The following is an 18315-nucleotide window of genomic DNA, read 5'->3' on the forward strand; positions in this document are numbered from 1 at the left end:
ATTTTAAAATACATTTGTCACTAGTATTAGCTATTTCTTTTTCACTTTTGACTTATTTAATTTTGGCAGACTTTGTAAAGGTCAAATTATTGACAGGGACAATGTATTATCAAAAAAAATCTGAAATTAATCCGTTTTTATTTTTTTTTCTAATTTATTATTTTACATGATATTGGCACATGCACTGCCATTAAAAAATTTGGTGTCAGTAAGATTTCTTTAAGAAATAATGTGTACTGTTTACTTTTATACACATTAAATTGATAAAAGATTTATATTTCAAATAAATGTTCTTTTGAGCTTTATTCAAAGAATCCTGAATACATCACAGCTTCCACTAAAATATTAAGCAGCACAACTGTTTTCAAAATTGATAAGAAATCTTTCTTAAGCACAAAATGAGTCTATTAGAATGATTTCTGAAGATCATGTGACACTGAAGACTGAAAATTCAGCTTTGCCATCACTGGAATAAATAAATTTTTTAATTTTCTATTTTTAATTGCAATAATATTTTAATGTATTTTTGATCAAATAAACAGCCTTGGTGAGCATGAGATATTTTTCAGTTAACTTTTAAAAATCGTACTGACTTTTTTTTTAACTAGTGTACTTTGTGAACGCTTATAAAAAATAATGAAATAGTTATTTTTCTTAAATTAGCAGGAAATACCTTCCATAGACCACAATAATAAAAATAAAGAAAAACAATGTTTGACAGTTCTCAGAGCTGAATAGGTTTTCTAGAGTAACTTCCTCAGCATTGCATTGTTTTTTTAAACTTCTTTGCGTCATGGAGCTGTTGATAAATCCGTAAGCGTCTTTTTGAAACCATCGCAGGAAGTAGCTACGCCATAATTGTTTGCAGAAAACCACTGTGAAATATACACCAACGCAGTATGCAGACCCAACACTGCAGGTTCAGTGTATATATCCCCTCAATTCTTGAATTGTTCATCCAGGGTAAGCTGAACACCAGTGCACTCTGTACACATTTCTTCTGTGTATTTAATCCTGAAGGTTTGTTTGCATCTACTGTAATGGAGCAGAACATTAAATGGCAGGCATGCATGGACTCTGAGAGAAAACATCTAAATCCAGATAGCTCAATGAGTTAGTGTCCACAACAAAGTCCCAACAAGAGCAGGTTTACCACTGTTACCATAGTGCTCTGAATAAACAAACCTGTTTCAGAGCCTCCTCTGTCATAAGGAAGTATGCGTTGTTCAAGTCCTTGGTAGAACACTGAAATAAGCTGAATCTGCCCTTGGGCAACAGATCAAACAGCTTTTGCTGAGAACAAATTATGAAAACATTTTGATTTTATTTGCGCATTGTGTGGCATTTCAAAAAGTTATAAAAATGGTAATGCTTTTATACTTTTAAACATTCTAAAGAGGGGTTTACAATGCCTCTTGTACTACATTTTCTTTTGTTGAGAAGTTATTTTAAATGGTACGTTCAGTTTTGCTGCAGATCTCTTGTCTTGACTTGATTTGACCTGGTTCTTGTATATAATGTACATTTCATTGTAAAGGAAAAACAGATCATGTTACTCAGTCTGTTACATTATAAAATAAGTCTTTACACTCTTTGATGAAAAGACTAGGTGAATGGCATGAAATGTAATCCGTAAGACATCAAGTATTCAACCAGAGATACCAAATGTCTTTTCCGTTTCTCAGTCTCTGGCTTTGGCCTTAGGCCCAGTGCTTTTTCAAATGAGCAACATCATCATAAATTAAACTAATAAATGTCCTACAAGTCAGTAACATCCTTTCAGTCCAGCTGGACTGGTGAGGAAGAGTACCGTTCTCTAGTGAGGGTGCAGTTCTGCCTCCCAACACTTGGGGCAGTGTTACGCCTCGCTTATGGCCTCCCAGTTCATGGCGGTGAAGTCTGCATCAGTCAGGTTAACCGTGAAGGGTCCGTCTATTCTCTGGGGCTCCACGTGCTGCTCCTGAGAGGTCGTGTTTATGTTGTTAACACGCCACGAGTTGAGGGGACGGATGGATTTCTTAAAGCGCTGAATGTAAGAAACATAGGTCAAAATTAACACATGCAATGTTTATTGAAAAATTAAAGTGCCCTATTATGCCATTTTAAAGGTTCCTAATTTTGTTTTGGAGGTCTCTTACAATAAGTTTACATGCATCAAAGATAAAAAAACACTTTAATTTGCTCATAATCTACACTACAGCATCACCTCTATTCTCTGTGTCTGAAACGGTTCGATAAAGGATTCAGTCTCTCTAAACCCCGCCTTTCCGAGAGCTACTCTGCTCTGATTGGTCAGATGGCCCAGTCTGTTGTGATTGGTCTACCGCTTACAGCACGTGTCAGAAACAAAACACCCATTGCCACATCTGAATGTCAGCTCTGGAGGATTCCTCTGCGCTTGTATAGAAAGTGATATGAACAGTAACGATGGCGTCAGTTTTAACCATATCAATTCCCGCTTGAGTCCTCATCCTTTGGAAGTGCATACAAAGTGAATTTGCTTTCAGTGTGCAGAAAACATTGTCTTCTCGACATGTCGACAACACAAACCAGACTCTTCCAGGCCTCAGCTACAAAAACAGTGTTTAAGGGCGTGTCAAAGTAGACGTCGTTTGCAGGCAGCCAATGAAAACCATCGGCTGGCATTAATGCTAATTAAACTAATTTGTTCCAGGCTTTGCTACAGTAGGTTTGTACAGTAAGTGAGACTGGAATTACTGACGACTCGTTTCAGGCAGTTCAGAATCGATTCTCTATCGTGCACTTTGATCTTTGATCTTTGAAACTTTGCAGACATTTTACATTCACAAACAGCTGTATTACAAACGACACAAAAGATACATCCAAAAAAGCATAATAGGGGCACTTTAAATAATATTTGAAACTTGTATTTAAATAATCTATTTATATTGATTTAAAATGTATTAATTATTCATTTAAATAATTGTTTTTATTGTTATTTGAAATCAAAATTTATTATAACATTATAAATGTCTTTACTGTCACTTTTGATTAGTTAAATGCATCCTTGCAGAATAAGTGTTTTGTTTGATTTGTAGGGACTTACTTCTTTAAGAGTGCCAGACTCTTTACTGACAGCCACAATGGCCCAGATGAGAATCTGCAGACAGCAGAAGGCACCCATACACACGCCCAGCGCTTTGCCCCAGATCGGAAACACGTATGAGCCATAGGTCAGAGACGTACGGTACATCTCGATGAAGATGTAGGTCAGGATGAACTGCACAGACAAAACAATCGCTTAGATTTCCGAATATAAAGAGAGATGCCTCTGTGAATGGGAACCATCACTGTCAGTGTCCCAGCAACTCTGAATTATTCATTACACTGGACGCAGGACAGATATGGTGTTTGGTTCCACTTTGCTGCAGAGGCAACTTTCTGCCCGTAATACAATTCTGTTCTGACCCTTAAAAGTCTGATAAATGAACATTTCCATATTACATTAACAATTACATAACTGTTCATCATGAAGAGAAACATCACAACATGCATCATTATTCCAAAAAACAACCCAACCAAAACCAGCACACTCACTGTCAGCAGGAATGGAGTGAAAACCACCCAGCAGGCTTTAAAGTACCACAGAAGTTTTGTGCACCAGGGCGGGCAGTGACAGATCATGTCCACAATGTCCTGACAGAACTGGTTCACCCCTGCAATTACATCAGCATATGCAAATATAATATAGATCTCAGAATGCAGTCACATGACGTAAAGGAACATGTGACAGAGAGGTTGATTATTATTTAGCAGACACTTAACCAAACCAATGAATGTAACATTACAACAAGAAAATGTAGTATTTTTCTATAAAGATCCATTGAAACAATATGCATTGTAAAAAGCGCTATACAAATAAACTTTAATTGAATATAACTGAAACCATGTGACGGGCATGTAAAGCAATATACCAAAGTTTTTTTAAGCTCCATTCAAGCAGGTTTATCTGAAATAGATACCACAAAAATGGATTGGGCCAATAAAAAAAAAAAGGTCTTAATGGTCATGCTGTCAAAATTAGAGAACTTTTCATATAATATTTCATGTAACTCAGAAACAAAAAGCTGAATATCTTAAGTGCATCAGATGTGAATATGCGTGTTGGGTTCTTCATCAGAAGCACCAACAATATCAACCTGATACTGTTCCTTAAACCATTAATTTTGCTTCCTGTGGACTGATAAAAACCCAAAAAGTTGCTTTACTCTTCTAAGGCAATCTGACTGCAGGTGTTTTTCAGTTTTATGAGCCATCTGAATCTCAGGGTGTGTTCACACTCGTTCTGTTGGTCCGGACCAAAAAGAAAATTATACATTTAGTCCTGATTCGCACTGTCATTTTTCAGACTTAGATACAAAACAAAAAAACGGCTTTTATGATGAATACGTATTTTGCGACGGAACACTGAAAACAATGCTGTGTTTTGGGCTAAACACGCTCGTTGTATGTGCGTCCATATCATGTTTCTTCTACCAGTTTAGAACTCATGAAGAGTTTATAAAATGTGAAAAAGTGTCAAAACAACAGCAGGAATTCCTCGGTTGCACATAAATGAAGATCTACTGCAAGAGAGCATTTTCAACACCTTTACCCAACTTTAATGTGCAACGTAGCTCCCATAATGAGAAAAACTAGGTATGCTTGAGCATTCTGTTCTTTTTAGGGTCTCATAGACATCATGTCCTGTTTTTGGTTTGTTTAGATGTCTTTGGTCCATGTTGCGTTCATATTTCAGTTGAACCTCAACAGAGTTCATTTGGAAGTGGATCAAGACCCACTTTTTCAGTGGTCTCTGTCTGCTTGTTTGGTGCGCACCAGGGTTCAGATGGCAGCGTTCACACTTATTCAAATAAAACGCACTAATAGAGCAGTCGCACCAGAGTTTGTTTCAATCGTACCAAACCTGACAAGTGTGAACACCCCCTTAAACTACTATATGAGAAAATCAAAGAGAGTGTACCATAGAAGAATGAGATGCCAATGCACATGAAGAGAGTAATGATGATGAGACCAAAGCTAGTGCTGAAGGAGTCTATGAGCGTGAACCAGTATATCCCACCCTGTGATGAAAAAACACAGGAAAAAATGAAAATATTAGACAACAAAAACAGGAATAACATGAAGAGGATCCCTAATGAACAATTATGAAGATGAACAAGATGATGAATTATGATATTAAACATTTCAGAAGCATAGCTAAACTTTGGACACCCGTACACAAGTATTTATAAAAATGTCAAATACGTAACACTAATATCGGTTTGTTTGCTCCTCTTACATCAGTGATAAGCAGCAGACCCATCAGATAGAAGGCGAAACAGAGCAGCGCCAGGAACAGCGTCTTGTGCTTCAGATTGGATCTGAGCTGAGGAAACTCATCCATCACTGCTGTACAGATGCCCTCCATGTTACCAAACTACAGGACACAGAGAGAGAACTTCACAATAGCAAGAATTAAACAAAGGACAGCGTCCTCTCTTAACCTGTCTGGAGTATACAAACATGTCATAAGTTTCCCTGACATCTACATCAACAAAATTAAACAGATCCTCGCTTTGCTGTTAGGGCAACACAAGGACTGCTGTGTGCCATCATCTACATCACCTGTTTGTGCTCATTCCAAACTGCAGTATATTCAAGCTATATTTGTTGTATATATAAAGCAATAAAATACTCTGAAACTGAACTTAGTGACACTGAAAGAAAGACAGGGCTTTAAGGGGAAGGAAAACCGCTGTGTTACAGCACATCCCATCACTACAACACTACATGAGCTACAACACTCGAAGACAGGATGCACTGTACACTGTTATTTCACACATCTCTTGACAAATCTGCTTCCTGAATACTGAGGTTTCCTACAATAACATTTCGAATCCAGAAACACTGAAACCCGATCACTTGGATTCCTATCAAACAAAATTCTCACACTTTTGGACCAATCAGGTTCCCACAGCCTTTCCAGTCATTTAATATGAATCATTCTTTCATTTTTAAAGAAAGAAATGGGCAGACCTGTATGTCAGGTCCCAGTCTTTTGAATTTAACTGAAATTTTAAGATTATTCGTGCACAAATAATGTTTGTATACCATTCAAATGTTTGGGATCCCATTTTTTAAAAGAAAAACTTTTATTTAGACAGGATGCAGTATATTGATCAAAAGTGACAGTAAAGACATGTATAATGTTACAAAAGATTTCTGTTGACTGGAGTAATGACTACTGAAAATTCAGCTTTGCCATTACATTAATTGTAATGATATTTCACTTATAAAAACATTACAAATTCTTACCAACCCCAAACCTTTGAATAGAAGTGTATGTGTGTGTGTGGTGTGACATTAGATACAACATGAAAATGGTCTCCAACATGAATAACTGTCAAACATAAAAACCTGAATGCACTGCAGGGTCTTACCAGTGTGTCCACTCCCAGCATAAAGAGCATGAGAAAAAACAGAATGGACCAAAACACTGATCCAGGGAGAAGTGCAAGGGCTTCTGGGTAGGCAACAAACGCCAGACCAGGACCTAAAAGGTTAAATATAATGACATACGTTCTTGAAAAATAATAAGCTATGCATTGGCTTTGAAACTGCAAGGATTTAAAAACATTTTATGTGACTGAAAATCATAGGGCTGGTGTGCGCTGAGAGATGTGTGCTGGGATGTCAGAAGAGGAAGAAAACAGGCTGAACAGGCTGTACCTGTGTCTGCCACCTGACCCACGGGCACTCCCTTCCTCCAAGCCATATGACCCAGGATAGAGAAAATGGCAAAGCCAGCAAAAAAGCTGGTAGCGCAGTTCCCTATGGTGATAATCAGAGTATCCCTGCAGGAAAGAAATCATCTTAAGACCTTTAAATGAGACCAAAAGTAAAAACAGTGTTTCCCCACAGTAAAAAAGCCTAACCTGATGACATTATTGTCAAATTTATTGTAAGACGCCATTGACAGGAGGCCACCAACACCAATACCCAAAGAATAAAAGATCTGCGACGCAGCATCATTCCACACCTACAATGACAGGAAGTTACAAAATGTGGACAAAACTGAAGGAAATGGAAAACTGTAGCATTGATTAAAAAAATTGCACTTTTAATAAACGGTTACCTGTGCATCAGCCAAATTGGCCCAGTTTGGGGTGAGGTAAAAGGCGACACCGTTTAAGGAGCCCTCAAGGGTGGCCCCTCTGATGATGAGGACCACCAGCACAAAATACGGGAAGGTAGCAGTCACATACACCACCTTACATCAGAGGAAAGATGGGAAATTAATTTGTATCATGTAGAATATATTTTCCTCTGCTCTGAAATGGCCTCATATGAAGTCAACACCAGGGAAATTACAGTTAACTCAAAACATAAAAAAATTTATAAAATATATATTTAAAAAACACATTTCTCATTTTCATTTGATGTCAGACATTCCACCCTACAAAAATTTATTTCGGGGAGAAACACCACAAACACCAATGAATACAGGATATTGCATTATATTACATTATATTCATATGTACACATAAGCCGTGTAACATTGTCTTATATAATTTGTGAGTTTGGCCTCATCACGTAGTAAAAGTCAGCTAATTTATATTTAAAAAACAATATAGCTATAGCAAAACAAAAAAAACAAAAACACAGCTTTCTTCCCTTCTCCATTTCATTTGCATTCTTTCTCGCTCGCTCGTGTGAACCGCATTACCAGGGGTGATTTATTTAATAGTAGGCCAATACTACAAAAAGTATAATATTCCCACGAAAGTGATGTTGAGTGTGACTCCGAAATCCGAACAGAAGTTGTCAAAAGAGACTCATTCAAAACTAATGCATTTACCGTTTCCTGATAAAACATCTCGGCTGACAACTTCTGAAGAATTCACAGAAAAAACACACACATAGAGAAGCCTCCTGGAAACTGGGCTCTCGCTTGATTTCCGGGATAATGTATATAATTTGCGGGCGTCAGGGAGCCGCTACCAATATGCGGGAGACTCCCGGAACTTCCAGAAGAGGTGGGATGTCTGTGATGTATTAAAATAACTAAAATAAAAATTAATAGCAAGTTAGCAACTATATAAATGTTTTTTTTGTTTATAACAAAAACAATTATTTAAACTTTAACTAAAATTTTAAAGAAAATGTAAAACAAAACAAAAAAACTTGCAGCTACTTTCCTATCGGGAAAAAAGCCAACTGGATGCACTGCGACATCTTACCTTCCCGGAGCTGCGAATGCCCTTGAGCATGCAGAGAAAAATGACCACCCAGGCAGCCAGCAAACAGAGAGCTAGAGGCCAACGCACTGGACCGGGATCATGCAGCCCTTCACTGTTCACCACACCCAGGACCTTTACACTGAACACACACAAACACTGTGTAAGCCTCAACTTCAACCTGCAGTATTGTGCCATCGGCTAGGGCTGTTTCAAGTTGTTTGTGGTACATTCGCTTGAATCTTACCACAGAACACTAGAATAGATGTTACAGGTCTGTGTGTGTCAGTAACAACAGATCATCACACCTCTAACTGTGGTATTTTTAGATTCAAGGATGTGAACAAACATGAACAATCAAATTAGGGCAACAATTTCGGTAACATTAGCTCATGCAGGCGAGCTTAAAAATACTTTTACAGCATTTATTTAATCTACACTACCATTCAAAGATTTTGAAAGAAGTTTTGTGCTCACCAAGGCTGCATTTATTTAAACAAAAATACAGCAAAAACTGTTATATTGTGAAATATTATGACAATTTAAATGATCTGTTTTCTATTTTTATATATTTTCAAATGTAATTTATTCCTGTGATGCAAAGCTGAATTTTCAGCATCATTACTCCAGTCTTCAGAGTCACATGATCCTTCAGAAATCAGTCTAATATGATGATTTGATGCTCAGAAACTTTTCTGATTATTATAAATGTCAAAAACAGTTGTGCTGATTAATATTTGATACATTCCAGTCCAAATGAACAGCATTTATTTAAAAGAGAAATCATTGGTAACATTATAAATATCTTTAAAGATACTTTTGATAAATTGTATTCATTCTTGCTGAAAAAAGGTATTAATTTCTAAAAAGTGACCAAACTTTTGAATGGTAGTGTATGTTAATTTTAACATGCACATATTTAATAAATAAAAGAGTTATAAACATGATTATGATTAAATTAATTATAAACAAAAAACAATGAATAGTACATTTATAAATCAACATTAATAAATGCTGTAAATATTACAATTATTAGCTCATGATGCTTTAATGCATTAAATAATGTTAACAGATTTACAGACCTATTGTAAAATGTTACTCAAATTTCTTTGAAAAACTTCCAATAATCAATTAGTATATAAACTGTCCCATTAATTTAATGCAACAATTGTTTTTTGTTTTGTTTTACATCATTTTAATAAAAATGTTAATACAATTTTGTTCTGCTTGTGCTTCATATTTGAGACTAGTTATTCAAGCATTTTTACAAGCTACAACATTTACTGAGACACAAAACAAAATAAGTGGCTTACACATCACGTCAGAACTGTGCACATTTTATGGATCATCAATTAATATATTAATATACACTAGTTTCAAAATCAATGGTATTTTTTAAATCATTTTTCATTTAATTGTATTTATTTATAAAAGAAGGCAATTTACAGACTAGTTTAGTAAATCTGTATAGAGAAACTGAGAAAAAAAGAATAACTGAGAATCCTTACTTCCAGAAGACCTCAGAGGGACTTTGGGTGACATTAGTTTTGTTCTGTGGAGAGAAAAATTGGTAACACAGATGATAGGCAGGAGTCTATAAGGCTACAAATTACAATTGTTTAACATTTTATGTTAACTTTCTAGCAGAAAAGTAAGACTTACTCCACAAAAGGCAATGTTATGAAGAGCATCACATGACCAGGGAAGAGGGCTCTGGAAAGAGCTGCCCAGGTAGTAGAACGTCCAAGCGATAATAACATTATAATAGAGACACACAAGAATGGACACACACAGCATCCCTATGCCAATCCCTGCAACGAGGCCAAGACAACACAATCAGCTCCATTTGTTTAGCCCAGTATTTAATTACGGATTATTACAATACAGAGGGACAATTTTTTCTTACTTCTTATGCAGAGTGATCTACACGACTTTGAATAATGAATAGAACTCAAACCCCAAATTTACATAATCACAGCCCAAATTACAAACCATAATAAAGCTGCTGAATTGCATGTGTTGTGGTACCTTTGAGGAGGGGACAGCACTTCCAGACGGTGATGGGACCCGCAGCTCCATACTGGCCCAGGCTGAGCTCCATGAGGAAGAGAGGCATTCCCGTGAAGAAGAGCATGATGAAGTACGGGATGAGAAACACACCTGCAACCCAACACAGGATAACAGTCAATGTTCTATTTCAGAGACTTATAAGCTTATTTTGTTGCTCAAACAGTAGGCTAGAGCACGGCGCTAGCAACGCCAAGGTCATAGGTTTGATTCCCAGGAAAAGCGAGAACTGATAAAATGTATTCCTTGAATCCAATGCAAGTCGCTTTGGATAAGAACATCTGCCAAATGCTTTTTTTCTTGTTTTTTCAATTTTTTTTCTTGTTAATTTTAGTTGTCAATGTTAATTTGTGGCCTTTTAAACACTTATATTCTTATTCCTGTTTTTTTAAATGGCATTAGTAAGACACAGCTCAACATGTAGGAGCATGTACACCAACCATTGAGCCACAGCTACAAATGATGTATTTTGTGCCAGTGATTCCACACTCTTAAATCACCGGCATTTGTCAATGGGTTGTTTCCTCCTCAGGATTTGCATTATTTATACATTACACATTAAATAAGTCTCTTCAAACCATCCAGAACCTTAAAAAACAGTGTGTATATATTGCAAATAGTAAATATACACCTATGGACATGAAAACATCCTGTCAGGAAAGCTGTAATAAAAAAAAAATGTTATATACATGATCTGATTTACTGTTAAGAACTATACTATTATTGATGTAATAGCTCTACTAAGTGATGAGGCCAAACAAAGATTATACAAGCCCATGTTAAAGTCCTGTTAATTCTGTATTTAACTAATCATGACCAGAACTGAAACATCAGTGTGTTAGAGCTGCACAATTAACTGTTAAAAGATTGCAATCTCGATTCAAACACCCATGCGATCTTACTCCTAAATGTCAACGATTCTCTTGTGTCTTTTAAACCTTTGACGAGTCCAATCACAGAGAACTTTGTGTTGGTGCTGCCGCTGACCCAGAGAGAGCAGTTGTCATCATGTATAGAGATATAGATCTATAGATCTATAGCATCTCTTGACTGTTAAGACTGTTCACCGCCCCTTAGGAAAATGAATGACACGTTCGAGACAGACTGGGGAGAGAGGAGTTGTAATTATGTAAAATATGTGAAAAAGAATGTGTTTTTTGAACAATCAAGCATGAAAACATATTTTAGTACACCGCAAAATCAAAATCAAGACTTTGTATAACCTATAACCTCTCCTCTCGCTTTTCTACATCACCTCTTCCCACAATCTTTGAACAGGTGTCTTCATCTGAATTACTAACCATCTTTACATTGCAAATTTCTTTTTTTGAGGCCGTCTTGGTTTAGGCAAATTTATTTCAGTGGTTTAAAGAGGAATGTGCCCTCCTCCCTACTACAGGGAAGGGTTTTGGTTTTGGTTGGTTGGTCAGAGGGATGGATTTCAGTTTAGGATTACCAAACGTCCTGGTTTTCCCATGAAAGACCCATTCACAAAATTATGCGGGAACTTTTTATGTGGCAGATTCCTATTGAAATAACAGCTTTTTGCCTGCAAATCTTCACCAAATAATGGTAAATGAACCACACATTTACACTGAGAATAGCTTGTGTTTTACAATTTAAATGATCCACAATGTACATTCTGTTCATCCTAACAGATTATTTTTTCATATTTGTGACCCTTGATCACAAAACCAGTCTTAAGTCGCACAGGTATATTTGTGGCAATAGCCAACAAAACATTGTTTAGGACAAAATTATCGATTTTTTTTTTATGGCAAAAATCATCATGAAATTAAGTAAAGATCATGATCCATGAAGATATTTTGTAAATTTCCCACCTGAAATATATAAAAAAATAATTTGTGAGTAGATGCAGCACAATCGCCTATAGAAATGGACAACTTTAAAGGCGATTTTCTCAATATTTCGATTTTTCTGCACCCTCAGTTTCCAGATTTTCAAATAGTTGTACCTAGGCCAAATATTGTCATATCCTAACAAACCTAATATCAATGGGAAGATTATGTATTCAGCTTTCAGATGATGTATAAATCTCAATTTTAAAAAAAATTACACATAAGACTGATTTTGTGGTCCAGGGTCACATTTACTGTCGCTCACCTCCTCCATTTCGGTAGCAGAGGTAGGGGAACCTCCAGACATTTCCCAGGCCAACACAGTAGCCAATACAGGAGAGAAGAAATTCATATTTGCCACCCCACTGTTCTCTGGGAGGCTGAGCAGGAGCTGGCGCAGAGGACGGAGGATGATGCTCAGGTTGGGATTGGGATACGGGGCTGACGGCATCGTGAGAAGACCCGTTCTGCTGACCTGAACTCTGCCAAGAAGATCATTCAAAGATTATGATCACTGATCAAACACAACCATATAACAGCTCAACACACCTCCTTGTCTTTCAGTAATTATGTCAGAAGATATAAAGCTGAGTAAGTCCACTCAGAGATCTTTTGAATCAGGCCGTCAGCAGGCTTTAGATATCACACTGGCAACTGCCTAGCCACACCCTAGCAACCACCAAGAACACCCTTGCAAAATATCTACCTGGCCTTAAAACCTTCAAGCTACTTCAAACTTCAAACTATTCAAATTTTAAACATCAAGATTTTAAAGCAACTTCAAATTTTTCACCTTGGCTTTCTTAAAGGTCCCATTGCATGGACTATTTTATTATTTTAGAATGTTTCCTGGGGTGCCCTTATAATGTTAGTATGTTTTTTAGATCAAAAGTTGTTATAATTTAGAAATAAAAGGCATTTTTCCTAGCCTGATTTTAGCCTCTGATTTGAACGCTCTGTTTGAAGGGGCGTGTCTGCTGTGAGACTTCAGTGTAAACGCCCACTGCTGTGATTGGCTGACATGCTTGCATATGAAATAGCTAGCATTACATGTGGAACTCTCACAAAAACTTTTACTATTACAGCTATTATACGTTTTTACTATTACAGCTATCAGGATTAACGAATTGTGAGAAGTTTAAGTATTTAGATCTATACCCATCACATAAAAGGTTGCAGTGATGAGCATTGAGCAGATGACAGCCTGTCGATCGCGTGAAGGAAGATCTTATCATTGCAACGCAGTTTCTGCACTCTCACTAATGATTTCACCAATGCAAACATGAGGTAAGTACAGTAATGGCGCTTTTCCACTGCATGGTACGGTACGGCTCGGTTTGGTACGGCACGCTTTGGCGCTTTTTCACTGCATGGTACAGTAGCCTACGGCTCGGTTCAGTACGGCTCACTTATGACGCATTTCCACTGCATGGTACGGTACGGTACGGCTCGCTTCGGCTCGCTTTAAATGGTACCACCTCTGTTGAGGTTCCAAGCGTACCATACCGATACTAAAATGTGACGTGAAAACACTGCAGATCACTGATTGGTCAGACAGAATCATCACTGCCAGCGTCATTGTATTTACAACAGGAGACACTAAACCCGCTAGATTTAAATAGCCAGTAGACAACAGCCAACACTGTAGCGCCTGTTTTAAAAGTATTTGCTTAAAAAAAAAAAAAAAGTATAAACTTAAAAAAAAGAAATGACTGAATCGTGGTCAGTGGACGAGGTGCAGACGTTCCTCTCGTTGGTTGCCGAGGAGCGGATGGGGAAACACGGAATGAAACATTCGCATTTAATATGATGATGTCATGGCAGTAGAGACGGCAACTATAACGATCAGTCCCACCCACTTTGAAGCGGTGCTAACTGCAGTGGAAAAGCAACCGAGCTAAAACGAACCGAACCGTGCCGTACCAAGTCGAGTCGTACCACGCAGTGGAAAAGCGAAGCGAGCCGAACCGTTCCGCGCCGAGTCGAATCGTACCGAGCCGTACCATGCAGTGGAAAAGCGCCATAAGAGCTTCGTTGTGCAGCGTAACAGCGTCATTGATTTCATAACGAGTTTTGGCAAGAGTCCAGATAAACTCAAGCTGTGTGATTGACAGCTTGGGCGATTGGAAAGGGATTGTTCTTTGATCGCTTTCTGTATATATTAATCACAGTTTAACTAAGATTATTTTCATCCTACTAAGAGAAACGACGTGAAGTTGATCGTTTAGTCACTGGCTTGATTTACTGATGCATAAACAGTATTGAACGACTTTGAGAGAAAGATTATCTGTCTGAACTTGAACAATTACACATCAGAACTTCACATAACCCACTGGTTCTTCAGAGGCTCGGATGAAGGAACTAAAAAAATACTTCTATGTTCATTTGTACATCCAAACACTGAGCAACTGCCATGCTTTGCTCGTTTGCAAGCCATGATGTCTCTCGAAGAAAAACCAATATCACGCTCGCGCAGCTCATTTTCTCATGGGCGGGCCAAATTCTCTTTGCGGGCAAAGCAGAGAAAGGGGAGGTAACCTTTCCCCTTATGACGACATAAGGGGAAGATTTCTAGATTCGCCCGTCTGAGTTTTCATTTTCTCAAAAATACCCAGGGCTTGGTTTACACCCATCAAAACATCTAGCCACTGGGCAGGCTAGGCAGGCTAGGGAAACTCATATTAAGGTTAAAAAACCTCATAAAGTGAAATTTTCATGCAATGGGACCTTTAAGCCAACATCAAAGTTTGCCTGGACAAAAGCTTTTATCTAGTTTGCATTACTTCTCTTCTCAGCTGAAGACTGTACTCTATGAGCCTGTTCTGTATTTCACTAAAGTCTGGGATGAGGAACTAACGGTTAGTTTAGTTTGTGCAGTATGAACCCTATAGTAAGATAAAAGGGAAGTCATTTGATTGCTAAAAGTGCACGGATGACACACCACTGCATAAGGGTGGCTGTAACTGTCATTATTTGCAGGCATTTTTCATCATATAAATATTGATGATAATAATAAGTATTATTATTATTAGGTTTTGTCTATGGTATGCAGACAGACCAACATTACATTTTGTAATCATAGTTGTCATCTTTATTCACTTTTACATTAGGGAATATAGTGGTAGCTTATCCTCATCCTTCCCATGAATATTTTTATTGGTTTATTATCTACCAAGGCAGTGATAAAGAGAAATTAATACAAGTCACCATTCAATTTCATTGTATGGAAAGAAGAAAGTGAATAGTTACTGAGGCTGTAATTCTCCTTTTGTGAGAAAAAAAAAAGTCAAACATTTATGGAAACAAATGAGGGTAGAATAAGCATTTTTGATTACCTACTCATTAACACAAATGTAATAATAGTAACTAACCTTTGAACCTTTTTTTATACTAACCTTTTAAAAAAATATGTAATAATAGTTAACCGTGATGAAACGCAGTCATGCACAGGAATGAGAGCAGACGGGTTGTGTTACCTCGACAAACCAGCCAACAAACGAGTCCAAGTTTCATTCAAATCTCAAATAACATCAAAAACACTCGTGTGAAATAAGAATTCGCGTTTATTAGTATTAGTAAGTTAGTACCTCTCTTGTAGGTGCAGCGTTCACATTCACACCGTTTCCAGGTGCTGTTCTCGCCTCCTCCTCACTTGGCATCTCCCCAGCGCTTTTCTTCTGATGCTCGCTACATTGTTCACTTAATGGTTTCATCGAGAACCCTGGTTAACTCTTAAAACAGAGTGCAATGTTCTAGAAACCTTTCATAGATACCTTAGAATAAAATAGAGTAATCTTGACTACAAGGCGCAGCAGGTGGACTGCGATGATCCATGTTGTTGGTGGTTGGTTGGGGGAGGGAGGAACAGTCGAGGAAGGGAGGCGCCGGTGTGTTCCGTACACAGAGCTCACCTTCCTGCAGGTAAACTCGTAAATAATGCCCCTCCTATGAACACTGTTGGGTCATTCCCATCCTCCATTCTTTTTAATATTTACTTGTCCATATATGTAGCTTTCAGTGAACTGTCGTTTCAGACAAGCGATAAGCGTTGCGTAGGCTATTTGTCTCATTTCAACAGGAAGTCACTTCTGCAAGCATGTTCGCTACAACAGCAGGAAACCGCAGCGAGTCCTGCATTGGTATGACACAACTCAATGGAAATATCGATATCAATGGGATAAATTAACAGAAATGGTTGCCAGTCAAACTAATTTAATCTGTAAATAGCTGAACATCATGCATTTTGGGATGTATGTGATTTTACTCTGTTGTGTTAAGTTTTCTTTGTTTTATTTATTTATTTAATCTATAAGATGTGCTAATTTAGTTGTGTTAGGTTAGGTTTCAAAATTTTGTTTTGAAAGAATGTCTATATCTTAAGGCAAACATTTCTCATGGGGACACTTTCTGTTGTCATCTGCTGTAAATGATGTGAGCATTAAATGATGTCACTGTATGGAAAATAGGAACTAAGGAACTTAGTTGTGTATACTTAGATGTTTTAGGTTTGTTGTTGCTGTGATGTCATGTGAGTGACAGGTTGTCCCGCCCTCGCGCCAGTGAACACATCATCAGAGAAGAGAAGAGATGTCGCTGCAAAGAGGGAAGATATTTTTAGAAAAAAAACAACAACAAAAAAAAAAACAATAATGATGTGCACAAATAAATCATTTATAATAAATACTGCAATATTACATAAAAAATAAGAATTATCCATTTTGATTTTATGATGATTTGAAACTGTTTTTCAAGAGTCCTGCGCCAGCCAAACAATTGAGATACATGAGAATGCTAACAGAGCTTTCTCCTGGATTTATAGACCTCTAGCTCACATCTATCTTATTGGTACATGATCTCTGACATCAAAGAAAGTAGATAAGAAAAAAAAAGGCACTGATGTTGGACGAGAAGGCCTGGCTCGTAATCTTCATTCCAGTTCATCCCAAAGGTGTTCAATGGGGTAGAGGTCAGGGCTCTGTGCAGGCCAGTCAAGTTCTTCCACACCAAACTCATCCAACCATGTCTTTATGGACCTTGCTTTGTGCACTGGGGCGCCGTCACGCTGGAATAGAAAAGGGCCTTTCCCAAACTGTTCCCACAAAGTTGAAAGCATAGCATTGTCAAAAATGTCTTGATGTGCTGAAGCATTAAGTTTACCCGTCACTAGAAGTAAAGGGCCTATAGTCAAACCCCTGCAGAACATCCCTACTCCACCAAATTTACAATTGGCACAATTCAGTCATGCAGGAAACGTTCTCCAGGCCTTCGCCAAACGCCGACTCGCCCATCAAATTGCAAAACAGAGAAGTGTGATTCATGACTCCAGAACATGTCTCCTCAGAACTACCCATTATGTTAACAAATGTTTGTAAATGTTTTATGCACATGTGGTAATGGGTCTGATTGAAATGCTTGAACTAATAACTAAGAGGTGTGCCCCAGTTATTTTATCCATATGTGTATTTTGTTTTGTACAGAATGAAAATACTTTCTTTTCAAGCAACCAGTGTAGGCTACCCCATTGGACAACAGTTGTATTTTTACAGCATGTTCATTCATTATAGAGGGTGTCTTGAAATGGAAGCTGCGATCTATTAAAACATATCTGAGTGAAACAGCTTCTCCAACTAGAACAAAAATGTATGACGGGACTTGATTTTGTCCATCGGGAATTGATTTAATTGTTGGATCGATGTGGTTTGCTATTGCTGTGATGTCATGTGAGTGACAGGTTGTCCCGCCCTCGTGCCATCAGAGAAAAGCTAACGCTGCAAGAAGGAGAGGAAGTTATTTTGATTAAAGATTAAGAGGGCACTTTAAATTTAAATTTTAAATATGATTTGCGTGGATGAATCATTTATAATAAATACTGCAATATTCCATAAAAACTGTTGTTGTTTTTTTAAACTGGGGAATAAAACGAATAGTTATACTTTATACTTTCTACTCTTACAATTTCATGTAGGCTTAAAAGTACACGTCATAATGCCTTAAATCTTTCCTCAATAATTAAAAAAATAAATACTAAAGTGAGGAGACAAAAGTATTTAATTTTTTACTTTTAAATACTTAAGGCTAATTAAATATGTATACATTTTTAAGAAGTATTTCTGCTAGGTAGACTTTTAAATTAGTAAAATTTTTGAGTG

At 37.4% G+C, this 18315-nt stretch overlaps 1 protein-coding gene across 1 annotated transcript; it reads right to left on the bottom strand.

The window, feature by feature from the left end:
• Positions 1 to 1304: 1304 nt before the first annotated feature.
• On the bottom strand, positions 1305 to 16445 carry slc6a7 (solute carrier family 6 member 7). Its single transcript, XM_082140903.1, has 15 exons — positions 15754 to 16445; positions 12432 to 12648; positions 10269 to 10400; positions 9903 to 10051; positions 9749 to 9792; positions 8244 to 8382; positions 7139 to 7273; positions 6939 to 7042; positions 6733 to 6857; positions 6444 to 6556; positions 5303 to 5440; positions 4985 to 5084; positions 3559 to 3677; positions 3068 to 3241; positions 1305 to 2026 (listed from the first exon to the last, which is right to left on the bottom strand). Exons 1-15 carry the CDS (start codon positions 15877 to 15879, stop codon positions 1859 to 1861), a joined length of 1983 nt encoding a protein of 660 aa, XP_081997029.1. The 5' UTR covers positions 15880 to 16445; the 3' UTR covers positions 1305 to 1858.
• Between the last annotated feature and the right edge of the window lie 1870 nt (positions 16446 to 18315).

This window comes from Leuciscus leuciscus (genome assembly GCF_965113295.1).
Source record: "Leuciscus leuciscus genome assembly, chromosome: 16".
Classification (NCBI taxonomy): Eukaryota; Metazoa; Chordata; class Actinopteri; order Cypriniformes; family Leuciscidae; genus Leuciscus; species Leuciscus leuciscus.